Source organism: Cololabis saira, chromosome 14 (genome assembly GCF_033807715.1).
Source record: "Cololabis saira isolate AMF1-May2022 chromosome 14, fColSai1.1, whole genome shotgun sequence".
Lineage (NCBI taxonomy): Eukaryota > Metazoa > Chordata > Actinopteri > Beloniformes > Belonidae > Cololabis > Cololabis saira.
This window is the reverse complement of record NC_084600.1, coordinates 29206265-29230755: the sequence shown is the minus strand read 5'-3', so window position 1 is coordinate 29230755 and position 24491 is coordinate 29206265. Positions and strand designations below refer to the sequence as shown.

Here is a 24491-nt window from a genome sequence, read left to right as displayed (position 1 = left end):
TTCATACATGATTTAGAGTGAATTGAACTCTGATATAATACTCTTACTTATTCAGGCTTCGTGTGTTTAATGGCCTTTTTTGTGTGCTGCGAATTCAATCTATGCAATTGAGGTTGTGGTGCATGATTTGTATGCAGCACCAACGTAAGTCATAAAAGAGCGATCCACACCTCAGATGCTAGGCTCTTTAAATGTGTTGGGGGGACCTTTCTTTTGATTCCTTTACCTTTATTAGTTTTTTCCACAGATGGTCTCAAGTTGCATTTCAATATCATGCTTTCATAATTTCACAATTTTTAATGTTGTAAGTGAAAACTACTGTTTTTGTTTTGTTTTTTTAGTGTAGATGGAAATGTACGAGTGCAGCTGAGATGGAAGAAACTGACGCTGACTTTAAAGAGTGCTCCTTCTGTTGCAGCTAAAGGCGTGATTAAGCCTTCTGTGTTGTAAAGCTACTCCTGACCACATGGGGGCGACATCTGGCTCCTAAACTGACCCCATGCAGGAAGGGATGGGGCGTGCAGTTCCTCAACTGACCACTAGAGGCTACTTTTAAAAAAGCCACCGATGTATTCTCAATTTGGTCTAAAAGTTCATGTTTTTGCTGAATTTAACTCTTGACAATTAAAATGAAGCGCATGTCGAGGCAGGTTTAATGTAGGTTAATGTCGCTCGGCGACGCTCTGCGCAATGTGAACAGACAGCGGCGGTTCCAGCGCGTTCATGTGAGCGTCTGGTAGATGAGCTGAAGTGGGCGTCATCCAGTCAGCGTTCAGGATTGCTTGTCCCGCCCTGTTACCCCTTTTTTTTAGATTAACCGGGATTAATGGCCATTGTGGTGTCGCCAACTGCCTCCAAAATGTAGGCTTCAACCGGAGTCATCACAAAACTTGATGTCATGGCGGGTTTGTTCAGTCCCCCCCCTTTCCCCACCTGTGGTCAGAAGTGGTGTTACTACAATACGTGGCTTTAAAACCTCTAAAATCAACTAGAATATATCAACTGTTTTGTTCTGTTTCACTTCCGTTGTTACTTTTGCTTAACTGTGAATCAAAGGTAGTTATGAATGCTAACACGTGTAAAAGTAGAACTACTGTAGAAAAAAAAATCAGCCAACTGATGCACAAGAGTGCATCTAAAGTTGGGAACACTAGTCATGAGTAAGTCCTCATAAGCTACCAGACCAAGCGAAGTTGTAGCAGCAGACCTGCTGAGTCTTGAGTTTCCTGCTGTATGAAGTCAGATTCTTGTTCTTACGAAGACGTCCTCAACTGCTGATGGGATCAAATGACAGTCCGTGTTAGGACTCCGTGTCTTACAGGTAAATCCTGGCTTACACCGCGACTTGAACGTGGGTACGAGCGGCTGAGTCGGCTCGTTTGCCGACCGGCCGCGGGAGGACGAGCGGGTACTTCAGCCGCGCAGCTGAATGACGTCTTGTTCGGGAGGATGAAGGCTTCTTTGTCCACGTCTGGTCGGGCCACTGGTACTGAAAACATCCCATGTTCTCTGTTTTATTCCTCTCTTGTTTCGTTCAGACAGTTTCTTTCTCTTCTTTTTTTAACATCTGCACTTTCCAGTGGAAATCACAAACATTTAGTGAGATCTGAATATTTTATGTGAGAATAAAAGCTGCAGGTCATTCCTTTCTCGTGGCCAGTGCTTCTCCCCTAAAAGCCTCCGTATTCCCAGCCCCTCCGCCCTCTTTTATTTTAACTCATCGCAGTATATCGGCTGAGGACATTTGAGGGTGTAGACATGTGCCGAGGGTCGGCGGGGCAGAGCGAGCCCCCGCCAACCTCTCTGCCATCTGTTGTCACTTCACGGCCAATGCCACGGTGGAGGTACCTCACTAATCATGAAACGCACAGAAAAACAGCTTAGAGATTGATTTTGGTGTAAATTTGATCATCTTGATGATTTTTTTTATCTAAACTTTTATTCTGAAAGGTCAGTGCATTAAAACAGGATATTTTATGTTATGATAGTTTGAGTTTTGCAGAAAAAGGCCTTTTTTTGCACTACATTTCCACCAGTCTCAGTATAAAGTACGGACCACGCCCTCTGGTGTTCAACGGCGGGAAGTATAGTTCTTTGAAAATGTGCTCTGCAGATGCTAATGATGCTAAAATTGCTACTACCAACCCATTTCCGCCACAGGAGAGAAAATATTTTTGTACGACGTCCAACACGTGTCGCCTGAACAGGTATATCACATTATTTGCGCTGTGCTAGGTAACGTTGGATGCTACAGTAGCATCTTTTCCTAAATCCTTCGCACAATTTGGTATTTTTCAATGCATGCGAGGCAACTAACACAAACTTTAGGGAACTAAAGAACCGCAGGAGTGTCGCACATACGTCGCAGAAGTGAATGGACTTTCAAATATGTTGCGTGAGTGGACAAAAGGGAAAAAAGGCTTTTTTGTCTTTCCCCAGAGTTTCAGTCTCACTGCTGAATGTTAGATGCCTCACTTAACATTTTAAATTCTAAGCTTTTAAATAATGTAAACATTCCACGTCTTAACTTTACCCAGTTTCATCACTTTTTTTTTTGTTTCAACAATTTTATTTAATCTCTATCTTTATTTTGAATCACATTTTCAAATAATTGTGTGTTTGTGAGGGAGCGCGTCATGCACGGATGCATCTGATCTGACATCGGCCCGTTCCTGGAAATCACAAAACCTTGAGGAAATGAGAAATCCTCAGATCTTCATTTTATTCAGTACGTTCACAGTAGAGAAAATGATTCCTCCGTCCTCGAGGTTTGAGGTTTGCTGAAATTGTCAAGACCCAAAACTCTAAAACCAATCACGTATAGAAAATAAGATGCTATTTCTTGATTTCTCATCACTTTTTTTGTTGCTATAAACACATTCTTACAAGAATTATCACACTTAATCTTCAGAGTTAGGAAACCAAAGATTGTCCAGTCAATAAAATCAGTTAACTTGATCGTTAGTCCATAAATATACTTAATTATTAATAATTACTTGTCTTTCTTTATGCTGATGACTTCTCACTTAAAATTCAACCCTCTGTGTTTCGCTTCGTCTTTAGGTCACAGAGTAACATGTTATAATGGAGCAGTACAAGTACACACTTACATATCCTATGTATATCATTTTAGTGATAAAACTGCATTGCGGTTATTGTGAAGTATTTTCTGGACGCACCTGCGTCCGTCCTGAAGCTCCTTCCTGAAGGCTGCTGGGTGAAGAACACCTGAATCTCATCATCGTCCTCTCATCCTTGTTTCTAGAGGAAGATGCTTCCTGACATTTTAGCCTTTATTCTGCACGTTCTAACTTTTTCTTGCGCTGCGGAACTTGTCGCACGAAGTTCACCGAACCGGGGCTTGCTGACTTTTTAAGTGACCGTTTAACTTTTAGGATGAATCGTCGTCCAGTCCAACCTTGATCGTACGTCGATCAAAAGCCTGTATATCAGCGCCCTCCCCACATCGGTTTAAGTGTAAATTCGTTAACATTTTGGGGTCGGTGATGACCCTGACCCACAGACACTACTGAGGCAGTCTCGAAAGCTTTAACCCTTGTGGAGTTTTGATTTTAAAGTCTCTCTCAAAGCCAACGCTCTCATTGGTTGGTGGTTGGTTCTCTGGTATATCCAGTAAGTTCTTTCTGGTCGGTCAAGGACTTGGACCGAGAGTGACGTAAAACGAGTGGTTGGTAAAGGATGCGTCAAGTTTGCGTGGCGTCTCGCAGGGAGTTCTCGCTTCAACAAGCAATACTTTGCCCTTTCATGTTGAGCGAGTGTGGCATCGACACCATAAAGTATGTTTTATCACAGATTCCGGATGGGCTGTTGCAAAAACTCTAACCCCGACCCCCCAACGCCCGGCCCTGGGCTGATTTTGCGACACAAACTCTGTTTCCAGTGACCTCTGGAAAGCTATCTGCGACATCCACAGAGCAGTTACGACGTTCGTTATCACTCGATGTCAAGAAGAACATTTCTTTCAATGACTGAATCAAACTTTTTTTTATCCCTGAATCAATGATTCGATTACATTTTGAATCGGTAGAAATGAAGCTCTGTAGATGTCAGATTTAATGTCTCGTGCACATTTAATTGGAAACCCTTTAAAGCATCGATGCACCGTAGACTTGAACTGGTTGCTGCGTTGCTCGTAGTTTGGCTGGAGGTGTAAGTTCTGGTGGTTTGGACCTTCGTTTTAACCCATCAGCGCCCCCGACCCATTTAAATGCAGCACCTTCGCCACCTTCAACACTTATTTTTGATAATGCTCTAATTTTTCATACAAATATCAGATTTACATCTCACCTTTTTTCTTTCTTTTTTTTTTTTTTTCCTTGAGGAAAAGTAATGTGTGAAAAATGAAGTGAACTCTTGTGTAATGAGTGATGAGAGGAGTTATGTACTGTAGCTGCGACTTGTAAATTCAGAGAACCCCTTTAAATTAAATAAATTTGATCTGATTGTTTTTTGAAAGTCTGTTTTATTTCACTAAGTCGGGATGCACATGGATGCGACGTGTCTGATGGGCGGAGGCCCGTGCTGCCACTTGAACAGCTGGAAAGAAAGCTGCTCCACCACGGGGAGACCGGTGAATCCTGCAGAAGAATACTGTTCTCCAGCAGTATTGAAGCGTGGCTCTCAGTGACTTGTGGGTCAGATATCTGGTGTGTTCAGGGTTCCTCCTCTCCTTCAACCGGGATCCCTCCTGAGCGCTGAGGAGCCGGTTCTGATATGGGGGTGCTGATGTGCTTGGTCACGGTGACGGTGCTGCTTCAGTCCGTTGTAATGTGGCTTCATGGCCACTCGGAGGCAGTGTTGGGATCAAGATGACGGCTATGGCTGATGCAGTCTAAACAATAACATAGATCACCAAATACACTGGAATGATAAAAATAAAGATGTATTATGAGACCAATATCAAGTACCGTCATGATCTAGTGAGATCTTCTGAAGTAGTTCAGTTTAAGTTCAATTTGGACCATTTATCTTCACAATGTACATTGTGAAGATACACCAAATTATTCATTTTAATCAATAAAGTTATCTATATTATATTATATTGGTATTGACAGACTAAATTACAAGAATAAACGTTTTCAATGTTCAAAAACATTAAAAAATACTTTATTTATGCCTGCAGGGAAATGAAATGTTGCAGTAGTCATGTTAGTCTTGTCATAGGTTTGTTGTAGACGTTTAGAGCTGTGGGCAGGAAGGACCTCCTATAGGAGTCTGACGTAGCTCTGTAGCGGCCGTCTGGAGGATCTCCTCCAGACCTCTACAGGAGGTCCTCCAGCGGTCTGGAGGATCTCCTGTAGAGGTCTGATTGAAAACACTCAGTTGTTGAATCCCTGTGTTGTAAAGAGGATGTTCAGGGTTGCTCTGATCTTCTTAGACTCTCCAGAACAAACTGATAGAAGATCTTCAACATCTTGCTGCAAACGCTGAAGGACCTCAACTTCCTCTAGAAGTAAAGTCTGCTCTGTCCTTCCTTCTAAACACCATCAGTGTTGGATCTCCAGTCCAGGTGAACACAGGTATTTATACTCCTCCTCCACTGCTTCTCCCATGATGGAAAAACTATTAGACACAAGTCAAATAACCACATCTTTTGAAATTAATTGCTTAATTGCTTCTATAAATTCATTACTTATGCATTATGTTAACACAATGCTCCAGTCAAACAAACTACCCAAACAAATGCACTTAAAGAGGTCTGTTTATGACTAGTTCATCGAGACCCTTACCCTATTAAATCTTATTGAGGCAGAAACGGGATACTTGCTATTCCTGACATAGCGGTTACCCCCACCCCCTGCTGGATTAATGCATTTATAGCACCGCCAGCAGTTGCTACTACTACTACTAGTACTACGACTACTACTACTCCAGGGCTTGAACCTGAGTCATCCAGTCCCAAACCCACCTCTGTAGCCACTAGACTATCCCCCCCCCCCCCCCCCCCCCCCCCCCCCCCCCCATTTGACAAAAGAAAAAAACGAGTAAATGCAGTAATGAACTTCTTACGTTTTTTCAGAAATGTTGAATGTTATTGTATACACAATATAGATGGTTTAATACAGTTTCTTAATAACAAATAATTTTCTAAATGTGTTTGATTATGCTGTACATTGTGGTTATCAGACATACAAAGTATCCAACCAAGTTTAAGCTACGCCTGCTCGCTTGAATCGTTGAGATAACGGCAGCACAGTAACAAAGTTAACTCATACAGTTGTGTCTCATCGGAGTGCTCGTTCTCCAGTTTGAGAAGGTTAAAAACATGGTTATGGCCCACTATGACACAGAGACTCACACATCTTTCATTGATGAATGTCCACAAAGACATTGTTTACGCTATAGACATGAAAGAGAGAGAGATTAAAATTAAGTCTCCTTACTTTCATGAGGAATTTGATCAATAGTAAAAAACCACAATATTTCGCAGATCAGATAGTGCTCACTAGAAACGTCAATAAATATCCAACCAGACAATCATGTTATGATCATTTACTGGCACCTAAGCCAAGAACAAACTTTTTAAAACACACTGTTTTATACAGAGCTATCACAGGATGGAACACATTACCTAATAACATCAAAAATATTACATCAAAATACAGTTTTAAAAAGGTAGCAAAATACTTTTTACATAAAATTCAATGAGTAACAAATATATCACGTGCTATAATTTATTACAGGAATTTATTTGTTGGTTATACTTTGTGGTATTATAATGACTGTATGATTCATTTTTTTGTAGCACTAATTTATTTTAAACAGAAAGTTTGCTGTTTTTGTATATTATGACTCGGTGTTACAGTGATCCGTAACAGCAATTGTCGCGACATCAGCTAATGGGGATCCTATAAATAAACAAATAAACAAATAGAGTTCCTGTCTGCCCCCTGAGAGCACTCAGGTTTCTGTTGATGCTTGTTTGGAAGATGCTTTTATGGAAGTTGGCTAATGTTGGCTGACTTTAAGGCTATGTCAACATTTTTACTTGAAATAAGTAGCCTTTTGTTTTAGTGACGTTGTTAAAAATGTTACAGAGAACAGAGAGAAAAAGTTTGATAGATGTCTTTGAAGGTACGATAGTTACTAAACTTATTTGTATGCTAAAAAAGAAGGTTCATATTTTTCAAAGGTTCTAGACCAAGCAAATGCTTTAAAGGAGCTTGAGGCAGGATTGAGGCAGGATTTATGAAAAAAATGTGTATACGTTTTAAGTTTTCTAGTAATAATGTCAGATGAAGCGTTCCAAACCAAAAAGAATGAGCCCTCTAGTGTATCTCTCCGTTGCCTTGAACAGGCTGTGTGCTGCAAAATGTGCTGCAGTGCTGGGGCCGAATTTCCCGCGCGGATGTGACGTCACATGACGCTGCATGCACGTTCTCCCCGTTCTCCCCGTTCTCCCGTGCTGGCTTCGCTGTTGGCTGCAGTACCCCCGACGGCCGTCGTGGTGAAGGGTGGCGCTAGAGACTCTCATTTCTTAAAAGGAGCCTCATGCTCCTTTAATGGTATAAATGTTCTTGTTTGTTGTGGTAAATTACAAAATGAATGTGTATGAAACAGAATTTCCAAGTGCCCACCATTTTGTTAAGGTATAATGCACCTGTCTACAATATCTGGTTTACATTAGCCGAATTAAATTGTGTGGTGTTTAAAGGAGCATGAGGCTCCTTTTAAGAAATGAGACTCTTTAGCGCCACCCTTCACCACGACGGCCGTTGGGGGTACTGCAGAAAATAGTGAAGCCGGCACGGGAGAACGGGGAGAACGTGCATGCAGCGTCATGTGACGGCACATCCGCAGGACAGCGCGGGAAATCCAGCCTCCGAATTGCAGCACATTTTGCAGCACACAGCCTGTTCAAGGCAAAGGAGAGATACACTAGAGGGCTCACTCTTTTTGAAACGCTTCACCTGACATTATTACTAGAAAACTTGAAACGTATATGAATTTTTTTCATAAATCCTGCCTCTATCCTGCCTCATGCTCCTTTAAATATTGTGGGCATATATTGTATGATTTTATTTATTTGGAAACCTCTGTGCAGCACCGCCCAACCCAAATCATCTTCCCCCGGCCTCGCCTCCTGATGTCTGCAGCTTTTCATTTTAACTTTGTTAAATCCATAACTGCATGATATGCTGATGCTCAGCTGCGTAAGACCAGCTACCATCACGTGACTTTTAATATGTTTTCATGCAAAGAAAGTTTGTGTGAGTAGATGAAACTGCCCTCATCTTCTCGTTTCTCCGCCTGCAGCTCAGATGGCAGCTCAGAGGGATTTAAAAGTCCCGGCCCCTCCTCCTCATTTGATCTTCTCCCGCCCCCTTTATGTCTCGAAATACAGAGGCGAACCTTGTGCACCCAGACTCATGACACAAACATAGCTCCGACAACAGTGAGCAGGGCGGCGGGGGTGGGTGTTCCGCAGTAGTGGACGCACTGAAACAGGAAGGTGGAGGAATACGTTTCCCGCTTCAGCTGGATTCCTGTGAAAGGTGAGTGCGATCGCTGCCCATCTCCTGCGTGCAGCGGGGAACCGATCCGTCCATACGCTGCGTAATCTCTTTTCCAAGATCTCATTGTGTCTGATTTTCCAAGAGTTATAAATAACAAGTGCTCTTGCTCCGAGCAGATGAGAGGAAGGAGCAAGGGAATACGTGTGTTGAGAGAAGTCCTGCGTGGAGCCTGATGGCCCTTGAATGAGGTCTTTCTGCAGCCCGTCATCCTTCAGACGCTCCTCAACTTTGCTGAAAGCTGGCATGGAAGACGGCAAACGGCTCTGAAGCACTCACAGAAGGAAGTCGGGAAGTTTACAAAGTATTTTTGGTCTGGAAACCAGGAGCTTGTATCGGGAGCCGAGGGTCACCGGAGACGCCATGGATGAGCCTGCAGAGGGACCCGGGGAGGCCTCGGTCGGCCAGGCTCTCTCTCAGTTCCACACCACCTTACAGGCTGCCGTGAGGGAGGTGCACATGGACGTGAGCGCTTTCAAGCAGCGCATCGAGCGACGGATCGACGAGCTGTACGTCTCCAACGGGCCCCTGGCCGAGGCGGTGAGCCGGCTGCAGGAGGAGAACCTCCAGCTCAGCGCCAGGCTGGAGTCTCTCGGCCGGCTGGTGGAAGGCCTCACCGGGGTAAAGGTCGGCAGGACCCCCGGTGAGAAGGCGGCGACCGAAGAAGGCTTGGAGAACGGTCATGTGCAGACGCAACCCTCGACCCGAGAGTACCAGGCGGTTCTGGTCAGCGCCGCAGGATCAGAAAACGACCAGTCGTCTTCCACGGCCTCTGAACCAGCATCTGATGGTGCCGCTTCTTCTTCTGCTGGCGCCTCCGTCGGCACGTCAGCCCCTCACCCGTGGAGAGCAAAGAGGCATCCAGACATGAATGTGAGTATCCATCGTGTTTTCTCTGGTGAGCAGAACAATCCCAGTACCGCTAATCTACCAGACGTCCCTCACGAGTGTCTCCAGACGTCCGCTTAGTGTCCATCAGGTCCAGGTACCGTATCATGACCCCTCCAACGCTGTGCTTGACAGTGAGGCACTGGTATGCTGTTGGCTGTTGTTGCCAAACAAGAGCCAGGAAGCTTCATTTCATTTGTTTATTTGGAAGGGACAGATACAGAAAACATAGACAGACATAAATGGCTATCTGATGCCTGTATCATAGTGTTTACAGCGAATGCTAATTTGCAACCCTCGTCCCTAACAGGGCTCACATCACAATTAAAAGAGCTCCAGCTCAGGTCCGTGAACAAACCCCCAACTTCAGGGGCAGATTCCTGGGGACGGTCCGAGTCGTTTGGGGCTGGAACAACTTGCAGCCACTGAGTTGATCGTGAATTTGCTGGTTCGTAAGTTTATAAGGAATGAGCCGGCGTACTCCACAAAAACCCACAGCAGAATGCCACGAGGGGAAGAAATAAGTAATAGCGTTTGACCGAGCCTTTCCAAGGATTTGGAACCCCTTTGAAACGTCCTCCCAAACCTCAGTGAGCCGCGGCAGCGTTGTAAAGAGGAACGGACCAAGCTGAGCAGGTCCTACAGGAAGCGAGTGTATGAGCTGTATCGGGGGTATTTAGGCAAGGCAACGCAAGTTTATTTATATAGCACAATTCAACACAAGGTAATTCAAAGTGCTTTACATTGACATTAAAAGCGGCAAGACATAATTAGACAGTAAATAACAAATAAGATTGAATAAAATTATGAATAAGATGATAAGAAAAGAAGTAAAATAATAAAAAGCACAAGTTGTTAAAAATAAGGGCAGTAGAGTACAGCAGGTAAGTATTTAATTTAAGAGTACGCTTCAGTAAACAGTAATGTTTTTAGGCCTGATTTAAAGGAGCTGAGTTGGAGCAGACCTCAGGTCTACAGGAAGTTTGTATTCACTTAGTATTCCCCACATATATTCTTGTTACATAAATTATTTTTATTATCTAAAAAGTTATATATTGTTTGTCTAAGAAGCCCTGTTATACTTAAGATTTTGACAACAACAACAACATAGGACTAAAAGAGGGCGTGCAAACTTTTGCACATGATTGTATCTGAGGCCCCGACTAATAATCTTGGGGGTGAAGTGAAGTAAACCTTTAACCTTCAGCTCTGGTGTCAGATATCATGATTAATCTTGAATATTAGGTTTTAATATGGTAAAACGACACACGTGGAGATGTGAAAACAATCTCATCACAAACACCCCCCCACCCCTTCACTCTCCTGTGACCCGCTTTTATCAGGCAGGTCCTCCAAAGGGCAGGGGTATTTTTGGGTCTGTGACTCCGGGAGTGGCCCCCAGCTCTCATCGGCCTCTTCAGGCCCTCCATCACCCGCGACACCTCCACCACAACAACCCCCGTCCTCACCTGAGACAGGCGGCGGGTCATGCGTGAGTGCAGGTGGGGACACGTGCAGACGTTTGGAGTCCAAAACAGCAGAGAACGACGAGGTTCTAGACGAATACGCGAGGAGCAGAGTCCCAGACCCGTCGGTAAACGGCACTCGCATGCACCGTCTGAAGTCAGGTGTATAAATAAACCCAGGTCCCCTAATCGCTCAGGAATTTCGCGCACCGGCCGATCCCAGTCTCAAGTCTCTGAACGGAAAGTTGAATGGCGTCTGCGTCCCTGTCAGCCCCGGCTCACGCACCCCGAGAGAGACGACCAGCTGTCCTCTTGAAAAGCACACCGGCATTCCCGTCCGCTGAGGTCACCTGGTCTCCGCTCAGCCCTGACATCCAGGAGATTAGCTCCTGGGGACCGAGAGCTCTCCGATTTGTCGGTTATTTTTTTCCAGCCTGCCACCGACCGGGTTAAACGACTCACACTCCACTGTTGTTCTTAAATTTAACCTCAGTTTTTTTTTAATCTTTTTCAACAAATGGGTTCCATTGACACCTTTGAGGAAAGACTGTTTCATTAAATCTCTCCCTCACCTTTTATCTAAATCAGTTAAACAATGAACACATTCAGCTCCTCGGCTGATCACGAGGGTCTGGATCTGAAGAGAGTTCTTCTCCTTGTTAAAAAGTCCAACTTCAGCAGCGAAAATAAACATATTTACACCCTGGTTTACAAAAACAACCCAACAGACTCCATTGACTCTTCTCATCATGCTCAGCAAGTACAAGGCGACAGTGGGGGGAAAAAAAGGTTAACGGAACTAAAAACAAAACTCCGGCAGAAACGGACTCGGAGGGTCGTCTTAGATGACGGGAAGGAAAGGCGGTCCTAAAGACATAAACATACAAGAACATGCTCAGGTCATCAGTTGTCCTTATCCGTGTCTTTTCTGAGCCTGATCTTGAAGGTAGCTTTGCCGTCAGCCCCCTGGACACTGATTGGACACTGACGGTTCCGCCCCAGAGGAGCCTGGTAACTGAAGACGCTGCTTGACGTTGGAAACTCTCGAAACCAGACGTGAACCTGCAGCCTGAGAGGGAAATTCTGTCGGGATGACGTCGACCTGCAACCCGATGAAGACAAGTTCAGACTGGAGAGGTGTGATCTCGCCTGCTAACCCTCATCAGGACCAACCGGACGCTGTTCAGAGTCCCTGTGGGACGTCGCGTCAACAAAAAACTTGTGAACCATAAAATTACTCTGACACAAAAATCTGATTTTTTTTTTTTTTTCCTTTTTTTTCTTTATAATATTAACATGGAAAAATGCGTAGTTCTAGAAACTGGTTTAGTAGGGCTGGGTATCACCAGGTACCTCACATTACCATACTATCACAGTATTTTGCCAACAATAATGATAATATCACGATACAGCGATTCTGCGATAATCAATATGTTGCAAGACATTTCATCCACGATACATAATGATATCTGTGTCACTGAAGAAATTCAGAATTTATTGACTGCACTGAATCCACTTAACACAAATATTTTATGTCTGTGCAAACTAAAAGAAAATTATTTAAAAAAACTGACAAATTTCACTGCATATGAAAAATAAACATTTCAGTCCGTGGGTTATAATATAATATTGTAACTACACAAGCTAAAGTTACAACATATTTGCATATTTTTTCATATTGTTTACATAATGTTAAATTAACACTAACAATATTATCTCAGCTCATGTATACAATAGTCATACTGGATTTACAACCTGTCTGAAATATATATATATATTTTTTTTTTTTTTTTTTTTTTTAAGAAAAAAAATTCACATTTTGAATATTGATATCAAATCAAAATATCCCGATATATTGCCATATGGAAATTTTTGCCCACCCCTATTTAGTATTTAACACGCCAAGAAGTTATAAATGCTAGCGTAGCGGTAGCGTAGCGGTAGCGTAGCGGTAGCGTAAACAACAACATGAATATTGATTTTCATTATCTGACATTTGGACTGTTATTTTTGCGGTATGTAGAGCTGTTGTATTATCACACATTTATCTTTGATCAGTATTTCCCACATTTAGGCTTCAGAATACAATAAAAAGTGTTAAAACCGAAGCAGCCGCAGCTGTAAAATCAGATGAGCTGGCGATTGTTGTTGACTCGTCGTTCTGTCAGCGATGATTCCTGACTATTCCTGAGCTCAGTTCAGCTTCAATCCCCTCTGTCGGTGCGTCCGAAGCGTTTTTCTCCACATCTGCAGGCCGGCGTGCTCAGTGAGGACGCAGCTCCTGACGGGGGTGGTTTATGCTAATCAATGAGCAGCAGTAATCAATCGATATTCAGGAAGATGCACACTTTCTTACCATCAAATCCTTGTTTTAGTTCATGAATCCAGAGAAAGTTTTGAGGAAATGTATCACTCCTGTCCAAATCTGCTCACAGATTTACAAAGACCGCTTGAAAGTTCCTGAAAGTTCGTCAGCTGATCAGTCAGTAAAACGAAACAAGAAAAACAACCAGTTGAGCAGAAAGGAGACGTCTACGAGAGTTTGAATGCATCAAATAACATGACTGCTTTAAAGTAAATAACACATAAAACATTCAAGTCAGTAAAAGATTCTGTGGGGCTTTGTGGGCATCGTGGGGGAAAAGTCTGGACATTTTAAAATGATGAGCATGTCCGTCTGTTTGTTTTATTGTTTGTTTGTTTGCGTTCTGGCATCCAACCATAGTGTGTGTGTTTGCTGGTATCCAACCCCGGCTTGTTTGTTTGTTCCTAAGACAGCTGCGGTGATGAGGTGCTGAGCGTTAGTTGGAGGCGGGGAGGATTAGGAGGCCCGGACAGTTGGGCTGCGTTGGCGTCCAGCAGCTACCGTGGAGCCCACACATCACTGTGGCGATAATCTCCCACCTGACAGGTTGACGGACTGACCGCGACAGCTCTATCGCACAGCTGCCGGCCCGCTGCGTGTCTCTGGTGGGGCGTCGGGGCGTAGACCAAAGCCTCGCGCCGATATACTTAGGCACCGTTAGTCCCTGATTTCCAAAGCATGCCTATGGAGCTATATTGGGATGTAAGAGGAGTGCAGCGGAAACTCCTGCAAAGGCCCCGATAGCAAGATCTAAAATAGCTCTTAGTGGGGACCTGGCTGTCATGTCCACAGCCGTCAGCTGTTAACTGCTAAAGATCCCACATGTCCAGAAGGGAGCATGAACGCTGATAAACAGGTTTAGTCTAATTAATAAAGGCCTGACATGGATTTTAGTGGCCAGTTGGGCGAGATCTGCGGGGCTAGGAGCTGAGGAAGGTTGTCTTTAGTCTTTCTAAAACCCCAAAGTGTTTTAGCGTTGACTTAAGTGCAAATGTTTGAAAAGTGTGATAATGCCGCAGAGCTCTGGTTTCAGACCCGGTCCTGAACTCTCTGGGTCTGGATTATCATGTCAGCCAGTTCCTGACGCCGATCCAATATCATTGATGCATGGAAGAGCCTGAAGGCGTCAAAGACACGGTCAAGACAACATGCTGAGGCTCAAATCCAGCACCAGAATCTGGATTTCAGTGACTTTGAAACTGGCACGGTTGTCCGAATGTTGACGTGAGAAGTCAGAGGAGAGGAGAGGCGGACTGGTTCGAGATGACGGACAAGCAATAGTAGCTCAGACGAGCAGTCGCTACAACCAAAGTCCGCAGAGCATCAGCTCTGAACCTCGAAACAGATGGGCGACAGCTAGGGTTGCCACCTTTCAGAAATAGAAATAAGGGACGCCCTGATTTCAGCAGGACAGGCGCCAAAAAAAAAGCCCCAAAACTTCTAAACTGCATAAAAATGTGTTTATTTTATATGAAAAAACAGAATGCTTTGATTTAAAGTTTAAAGTGCTTTAGTAGCATTGAACTTACATGACTGTATAGATGTAGAATATACAGTAGATACAGGTGAAGAATATGGTGTAAAAGTTAATTTATTTCAATAATTCAACTAGAATATGGTGTAAAAGTTAATTTATTTCAATAATTCAACTAGAATATGGTGTAAAAGTTAACTTATTTCAATAATTCAACTTAAAATGTGAAACTAATATATTACCTAGTCTTATTACATGCAAAGCAAGATATGTTAAACCTTTATTCGTTATAATTTTGATGATGGAATTGTTTATTGGTTTCATAAAATATTCTCTAATTTATTTTTTATTTGGGGTTTTTATAAACTGTGAGTCATAATCACCAAAATCACAACAAATAAAGGCTTGAAAATATCTCACTTTGAATGTAGTGGGAAATAATATATTTGTTTCACCTTTAGTTATATTTACTACGAATGAAGTTTTCACATATTTAGTGTTGATGTGTGTGTGACAGACGTGTGTAATGAAAATACGGGTCAAATCGCATTAGCAAATCGTATTAGTTCAATACGGGACGCAACATTTTTTTCTCAAATAAAGGACAATTCCGTATTTTACGGGACGGGTGGCAACCCTAGCGACAGCAGCAGATCACACCAAGCGCTGCTCCGGTCAGCTCAGTACAGAAACTGAGGCTGCAGTTCGTAGAAACTCATCAAAATTGGTCGATGGAAGACTGGAAAACGTAACTGATGAATCTGTTTCTCTGCTGTGACGGTCAGGTTAGAATTTTTCGTAAACAACATGAAAGGATGGATCCATATTGCCTTGTGTCAATGGCTCTGACTGCTGCTGTTGTGATGGTGTGGGAGATGTTTTCTTGACACACTTCAGACCCCTTAGGACCAAGTTTGCACCCTTTAGACACCACAACCTGCTCAAGTATTGTTGCTTACCATGTCCATCCCTTGGTGATCACGTTTTCTGATAGCTCCTTCCAGGAAGATAACGCACCACGTCTCAAAGCTAAAATAGTCTCAAACGGGTTTCTTGCACACGACGATGAGTCCACTGTGCTCCCAAGGCCTCCACAGCCACCAGGTCTTCATCCACTAGAGCCCCTTTGAGACGTTGGGGCCTTTTGAGGCCAACCAGGAACTAAGTTCCTCAAATTAATACAAAACACTGACTGTAATAAATTCAATGACCCCCCCACCACCACCACCTGGCCTAAACAGTGTAATTAAACATTGTGCTCTTACTCTTCCACAGGGAACCGATGCAAAATCAGATACAAACGTCACCCATGCAGCCGCGGCGGCCCAAGAGCATCACAAACAACCAGGTAGGAAGCTGCTCCCACGGTTTAAAGGAGCATGAGGCTCCTTTTAAGAAATGAGACTCTCTAGCGCCACCCTTCGCCACGACGGCCGTCAGGGGTGCTGCAGCCAACAGCGAAGCCGGCACGGGAGAACGGGGAGAACGCGCATGCAGTGTCATGTGACGTCACATCCGCAGGACAGCGCGGGAAATTCGGCCCCCGAATTGCAGCACATTTTGCAGCACACAGCCTGTTCAAGGCAAGGGAGAGATACACTAGAGGGCTCATTCTTTTGGGTTTGGAACGCTTCATCTGACATTATTACTAGAAAACTTAAAACTTATACACATTTTTTTCATAAATCCTGCCTCAATCCTGCCTCAAGCTCCTTTAACGCCAGGCTTTTGGCGGGAAGATTTACTCTTGTGTTTGTTTTCCTAGAAAATACCTTAGTGAACTCTGATGTTACCAAAACCACTGAAGCTCCTGCCCTTTCTCACTGGCCTGTGGTCGCCATGACCAGACCCAACCCGGATCCTGCTGCCATGGAAACGCCCTACACGACCGGTAAGTTCAAGTCCTCCACATGAGTTTGTGTTTTTGTTGAACCAGCTGCTTTATGTTCCTTTTTTTTTTTTACAGCTGTAACTGTGTGTGATTGTCTGACGTCGAATAAGAACTCAAACCTTTTCGTTGTAGACCAGGAAGAAACGGGTCCTCCAACCAAACCACATGTGCATCACACCGTGTCGGCTAAAGCCGACCCGGAGGAGGCAGCAGCTACTCCGTCTCCCGTCCCAGCGGCCAGGACGACCAAAGACTTCAGACTACCCGAATCTAATGGAAAATGTGAGTAGAAATGTTCTTTACTGCAACCCAAGTGATTGGTTTCAGTCACGCATTTTCCTGGATGGGTGATGGGTTCTGGGTTTTTTTTTAAACTCGGACTTTGACTGCTTCAGATTTTGATGAGCCCCGGCCTCATCTCCCCGTCACTGCCATGACAACTAAACCCACTTCAGAAGGTTTTCCTGCCGCCAAACCTGCTCAGTCTGCAGCATCGGCGCCTACAGCAACTGGGGATTCGTTTATGAGAGGTCAGTCTGAAGGGCTGGACGTCCTTTGGTGTACCGAAGATCCACTTACCGGGGTTTATTTGCTGGAATACCTATTAAATGTGTTTCATTTGGATTTTACTGACACTTATTTGCTCCGTTGAAGGTCAGGACTTCAGCCCAAGGAGCTTCTGTTCTCAGTCACAGATCTCTGGGGATAAAGGATTTACTGCTCTGATAATTCTGACATTTAGCAGCGTTTACCAGTCCAACAGTGATTTGTGGAATAAATAAATAAATAAATAGTTATTTATAGATGGATAGATAGACTTTATTGATCCCAAGCAAAAAATTCAGTGTTGCAGCAGCAAAATTGAGACACGACATACTAAAGAAATATATTAGGAAATACTGTAAATAAACTCAAGCTGTGTTCTTGTTGTTTATGTAAACAGTCGGATTTATCCATGACATTCTTTCACTGATTAAACTGAAAAATGTGTAACATAAGCAGCAAATATTTGGGAACATGGATGGATGGAAGGATAGAAGGATGGAATGATGGGTGATGGGAACTGAAAAGATTGATGGATGGATAAAGGATGAAAAATTAACAGACGGATGGATGACAAAAAAACATGAAAATGAAAAGATGGGCATCATATAGATGGATGTATCTGGTGAAGGAAGGAGAGATGGATGGAAGGAACATTAACTGGATAGTTCATGGTTTAATGTTTTCTTCCGGCCACATCTGGTAAAATCCAGCCATCTCCACATGTGCAGGAACATCTGGGGTGCAGGAGTTGAGCTCCCCGTCAGAAGCTGCTCCTCAGGGTTTCCCTCATATTCCCGTCACAGCTGCCCCCAGGAGCAGCTCCGAGGCTCCGGCTGCACCCAGACCCAACCAGAACCCTGCTCCGGGTCCCAATCCTTCAGCCCCGGAATCCCCAACTATGAAACGAGGAGAGTATCCATTTAAACGAGGTGTGTACAAGCAGTGGAAGTGGAGATGCTTCCCTCTGAAATGGGCAGTAACATGGTCATAATCTTCTTTAGACGTCAGCGAACCCAAACCCTACCTGCCGCCGTCGTCCAAGCCGAACACGGAGTCTGCACCGCTGGCCGGACCGGCCCAGTCCCCAGCAGTCCCAGCGCCACTGGAGCCAGCACTGAAACCGGGGGAATATCCCTTTAAGAGAGGTGAACTTGTCAAGGAATTCACAGACGAACCTGCAAAATTAAAGTGTTTAGTCTTCAAAGGGAAATTTTTATTGATTCATTTTCCATTTGATCAATTCAGCTCCAGTTCTTAAGTCCCCCAGTCCCAGTTTAAAGAGAAGCGTGAGCTTTCCCCAGTCTGCAGGTATCATCCCTCATGCCTCCATTTAAACAATGTCTTCTTGTCTTTTACTAATATGTGATTCTTAAAATGTTTTACCTTTTCTTTTTCATCCTCAGAGAAATTACTTCCCTCCAAATCAATTATAAAGTCTGGATTCTCCCCTAGTTTGGACAAGTATGTTAAAAACGTAAAGCTGAGTGACATTCGTGACATGAAGAAAACTGTTGTTTATGTGTAAAATTAGAATAAAAACATCTGATCATAGTGAGTTTCAGCATTGTACAAATACAACCTTAAATGGCTAATAACATAATTTTTTCATCGTGCCATTTTCTCTTTAACAAAAATGAAACCAGAAAAAAAGTAATGTGGGCAAAACTAAGTACCCCCATGGAGTGTAGATCCATCTTTAGCAGCAGTTGTTTCCTGGAAGACTTTATCTGTCTTTACAACGTTGCTGCAGTTCATTGAGGATTCACTTAAGGTCCTGCCACAGCGTCTGGACCGGCACCAGCAGTGTTTTACTTTCCAGCCATTCTCATGCATGTTCTGCAGGGTTACCGTGGCAACTGTTGTGAATGCTTTAAACCCCAAATTGTTTAGGATACCTTTAAAAACCTTTCCAGACTGATGTGCAACAAGAATGACACCTCTAAGACCTGCTGATGTCTTTCTCTGATGTCACTGTGTTAACGCACACCTGCTGATCACCAGTATTAAGGGGGTACTTAGTATTGCCCACATTCATCATTTGAGGTTAAATAAAGGTTATATAAATGTCATCTTTTCTTGGTTGTTTTTATTATATTTTTAGAGACAAAAACAATTGTGACCTTTGCATGAATTTATAATTACTGTTTTGAAACCTCATAAATGTTACAGGTATTTCTCCCCTCCTCCCCCCAGGAAACCTAACAAGCCGGGGGGACTTGAGTTTAAGCAGGACGTGAAGAAGAATCAGGCGTTTCCTCGCTCCAACAGCGCCCAAGCCAAGCGGGCCTTGTTTGAAAGGATGAACTCGGACCCGATGAAGTCAGTACTTCCAAGACACCTTCAATGAATTCAAGCATGTTTTTTCATTAAAAAGTGTCTTTTTTTTATTTAATTGAATTGTCCTCAAACAGGCCAAAGGAGTCCAAGCCCAAGCTGAAGCGCTCCCAGAGCTTCGGCGTGTCCAGCGCCAGCGGCATCAAACAGATCCTCCTGGAGTGGTGTCGCTCCAAGACCATCGGCTACCAGGTCAGAACGTGAGCTACGCTGTCCCGTCCGGTCTGCAGGTGGTTCTGGGAATGTTACCGCTCCGTTTCTCGTTGTCTTTCTCCCAGAACATCGACCTCCAGAACTTCTCGTCCAGCTGGAGCGATGGGATGGCCTTCTGCGCCCTGGTGCACTCCTTCTTCCCTCTGGACTTCGATTACAACAGTCTGAATCCGACGAACCGCAAGCAGAACCTAGAGCAGGCCTTCACCACCGCAGAGTAAGACCGCACGAACGCAGCGTTTCCACGGGCCCGTGTTCAGTCCTGCTGCATTTCACTGACGGTGTGTTCTCGGTCCAGGGAGCAGGCCGACTGTCTGCGGCTGATCGAGGTGGACGACATGTTGCAGATGGGGGACAAGCCGGACCCCATGTGCGTCTTCACGTACGTCCAGTCCCTCTACAACCACCTGAAGAAGTTCGAGTGACTCTGTATCAGAGTCGGTCACCAAACCTACGCGTGAACGCTTCAGAAGCCTGAGACCGGAGGCCACATGCAGTTTTCTGTGACGTGTTTGTGTGTGTTTGTACAGTGATGAAACGGATGTTGCACTTGTGTGATGAAGGTTCCCGCTGATCCGTCAGTATCCGGGAACATGAGCGATCAATGGCAGGCAGACTTGATAAAGTGTGTGTTTGAAGTTAATTAGGAGCACCTCCTATCAGTGATAGTGATTTGCACATTTTCACTGTAAATGTTTACATTAATAATCCATAAAAATATATATTTAATTCAATATAAATGGATATAAACAGTAACTTTTTGGTCCTGGTTTTCCTTTAAAGTGTGTGACAAAGGTGGAAGAGTAACAGAGAGGCTGTGTACTGCCACCTGCTGGTGGAAGAGCCGACCAGCAGGAAACCTCCAGCCACCTCACTGCATCCCTGGGACTTATCAGGTGCTGCTATTTTGACAGTTTGGAGCATTCAAGTGTGTTATAACACAACACCAAGAGGAAACAATGTAAGGAGTAGTCTAAGAGAACCAATTATTGCAGCACGTCAATCTGGAAAAGGCGTTATAAAACGATTCCCAGGTAGTTCAGTGTTTTCCAGTGAGAAACACTCAAAACAGGAAATTCAGATTTGGATTCAGAAAAACTTTATTTATCCCCCAGGGGCAATCGCAAGAACAACTGAGCAGCAAGACGTTGAAAGTACCAAATAGAATAATAAAATAAAAGCAGATAATGAGGCATGTCTCGTATGTACAAAAAATATATAAATATAAGAATATCAGCAGTTGAGACAGTTACCAGTCTTTCAGGACCGGACTTCCCAGAAAACCTTCCCCAGGATTAGAGCTGGTTTACGTGAAAGGGCTGCAAAAGATTAAAAAAAGATATGCTCTTCTCACTAAATAAAACATGGAGGCACGAATAAAGCTCATAAAAACTGCATATGAACAAACCAGAAGACCTCTGGAGTAACGTCCTGTTAACGGATGAGACTAAAGGAGTCCAGGTGAGAGTACCAACGGATGGAGAATAATCTGCCTCTGGACGCCGTTGCCGGGGGGGGGAACAGCCGAGGGAGTGGTCGTGAATCGGGGGAGTGCCAGATCCATCTCACGAGAGAGAGTTGCAGGGTGAGGATCCGAGGTTGTTCGGGGCACCTTGAAGTTATTCAACTAGTTTGTCTGTTAGACAGCTAAAGTTTAGTCACACATGGGTGATGCAGCAGGAAAATCATCTAAAGCACAACAGTCAATCATAGTAGAATAAGAGGATCAAGATTTTGTGATGATCTATCAGAGAAACAGAGAGAAAGCTGTGAGCAAATGCCCCAGAACATCAATAAACTGAATCAACGCTGTAAAGAAGAACATACCAAAATTCCTCTACAGTCTACATTCAAGATCCTTTTTTGATTTTCTTTTTTTTAATTTTGTGAAATAAATGATGACATGTCTGTCTGAGGTTGTATTTGCCTATTGATATACTTTATTCAGTATAAATATAATTTACTTGCTATACTGAAAAGATGCTTGTCTTGTTCTTCAAGTTACTTTTCAGTTTCTGTACAAACGAGAAGAAAAGCTGGATGAAAAAATGCAGCAATTTTCCCATAATGGGCATTAATAAGTTAAAGTTATGTCCAAGCCCCAACATTTCAACTTCTGAACTGAAGCCAGTGCTGAGTACTGAAAAGCTGCAGTTCCTCTACAGACCGCGAGGGGCGGGTTCTTACGTGTGAAAATATCCAACTGGACAGCAGAAATAAGTATATTTACAGCCTGGCTAAAAAAAACGAAGTTTCGGTCTCTGCAGACAGATGTACAAGGATGATTTTTGTCCCCATGTTTAAAATCAAACTCTGAATAAAAAAAAGTACTTTTTCAGGAAGTTTGTAAACACAAATTTGAACAGCTTGTATTTATGACCATATAAATGTAGGCAAAGCAAGTTTATTTGTATAGCACAATTCAACACAAGGTAATTCAAAGTGCTTTACATCAACATTAAAAGCAGCAAGACACAATTAAACAGTAAATAACAAATAAAATGAAATAAAATGGTAAGAAAAGAGGTAAAATAATAAAAAGCACAAGTTGTTTAAAAATAAGGGCAGTAGAGTACAGCAGGTAAGTATTTAATTTAAGAGTATGCTTCAGTAAACGGTAATGTTTTTTAATGTTATTAATGTTTTTAACCCTGATTTAAAGGAGCAGACAGTTTAAGCAGACCTCAGGTCTACAACGTAGCTAAACATACTTGAAGTGCAACACTTTCTTTTCTACTTTTCACTTTTTTTTCTTTTCATCCTGCTACAATTAGTCCATGGGCCAGAGCCCAAAATTTCACTTGTCAGTACCACTCAAGGTGACCAAACTTGCTTATCATTTTTAAAAATATCCATGTCCGTAGATGATATTCTGGTACGATAACCCTTCCTGAGTGGCAGCTGGATCATAGTTATCAGCTCATGAAGTTCAGAAAATTACATTTTAGATGCTGGTGCATATCCTGGTTTAGACTCATGTACAGGATATCTGTCAATGTTTCACAATATTGTCTTTGGTATCATTTTAAAGGGGACCTTTAAAGCATTAATTCAAGCTAAAATGTGATACATTTCTTGAAATCTTATGCTCCTATGAGTATTCCAGTTTTTGTATTTTGTGTCTCTGTTTTTCCTAGATGACACAGGGCTAAAAGATAGTATATCATTTAGGCGAAAATTGTGTAAAAATGTGTGTTGTTTATAGTTTAAAGAGCTGCAGTGACCTCTATGATGGTCAGAAAGATTCACATCTTAGCTTCAATGAATGCTTAAAATGATACCAAAGACAATATTGTGAAACATTGACAGTTATCCTGTACATGAGTCTAAACCAGGATATGCACCAGCATCTAAAGTGTAATTTTATGAACTTCATGAGCTGATAACTATGATACAGCTGCCACTCAGGAAGGGTTATCATACCAGAATATCATCTATAGACATGGATATTTTCAAAAATTATAAGCAAGTTTGGTCACCTTGAGTGGTACTGATATCTGGCCTGGCCCATGGATTAACTATGTGTTTTTAGTTTATTTTCTTCTTTTTTTTTTAATAATTTTTTTATTGAGATCAATAGCCAAAGTAACAATGGTACACATCTTCATAACTATTTCGAAGATTAAAAAAAACAATAGAAAGATCACTACATTCAGTGACCGTAGTGTACCAAGTATCACTAAAAGAAAATCACAAGTCAAAGATTTTTCCCCTTTTTTTTTTAACCCCTCCAACATAGAAACATAAAAATAAAATAAAAACAAATGGATATAAAATTATAGCAGGATAAGAATTAATTACGCAAAAAAAGGATAGAAAATAAATAAATAAAAAGAAAAAATATATATATATATATATATATATAAAATAAAAATAAAAAATAAAAAAAGAAAACAGCTCACTAAACTATTACTCTAAACACCATAATGCAAATGCACACCCACACATAAATAAAATTGCAAAAAGGAAAGAAAAAGTATATGAAAACACCTGAATGAGTGCCAAGCACTAACAGGCACCTCTAAGTGGGTAACACTTTTAAGTTTGAAACATGGGATATGAAATGTTGCCATCTTTGATAGAACCTTTCAGTACTTCCACGACTAGAGTACCTGATTTTTTCTTTATTTTCTTCTTTTGATACAAACGGAAAGAAGAATGGAAAGACAATCATTTTCCCATGATGCACTTTGAGAACTAAGGAAACGCGTTTATGTCTTCGCCATAGTAATGAACACATATTTTTGGTTTGAGTCGTCTACCTAAGATTGAAACATTTGAACTTTAACACCATATTAAAGGGTTAACCAGACGGCGGAAGTGCAGTTTTAGTGCCGCGTTCCATTTGTCCTCGGAAGTGGGGATTTCCCAGTTCCCAGTCAGATTTTTCAACTGGAACGCCCCTCGAAGTGGGATTTCCCACTGGGAAAGTGGGAGAGTCTTCACCACCCCCGAGTTCACATTCCAAGATGGCTGCCCCGGTTGTAAACTGGTTGTAAACAGTAGAAGAGAGCTCTGTAAAAATTTGTAGCACTTCATTCTAGTTTTGGTCACACTAAATCAGTCGTATCCAAGTATTGTTCGGCATATATGTGCTGCTATAGTGTAATTTACATTTTTCATGTGGTATATGCGAACTACAAACTTGTTTTCCCTGGAACGCTGATAACTCGGCTGTGACGTCATTCCCAGTTCCAAGTTCCGACTTCAGATGTAAATGGAACGCAGCATTGTGGTAGTATTCCGGCCCGGCCGGGGCCGGGGGGCGTGGCCGCGGCGT

General features: G+C 42.8%; 1 protein-coding gene across 1 annotated transcript; it reads left to right on the top strand.

The window, feature by feature from the left end:
* The first annotated feature begins 8363 nt into the window (after positions 1 to 8363).
* On the top strand, positions 8364 to 20467 carry smtnl (smoothelin, like). Its single transcript, XM_061740344.1, has 14 exons — positions 8364 to 8516; positions 8654 to 9407; positions 16003 to 16075; positions 16493 to 16618; positions 16751 to 16900; positions 17014 to 17148; positions 17893 to 18093; positions 18166 to 18309; positions 18410 to 18472; positions 18568 to 18625; positions 19358 to 19483; positions 19576 to 19690; positions 19777 to 19928; positions 20010 to 20467. The coding sequence occupies exons 2-14, from the start codon at positions 8898 to 8900 to the stop codon at positions 20134 to 20136; spliced, it is 1980 nt and encodes a 659-aa protein (XP_061596328.1). The 5' UTR covers positions 8364 to 8516; positions 8654 to 8897; the 3' UTR covers positions 20137 to 20467.
* Positions 20468 to 24491: the final 4024 nt, after the last annotated feature.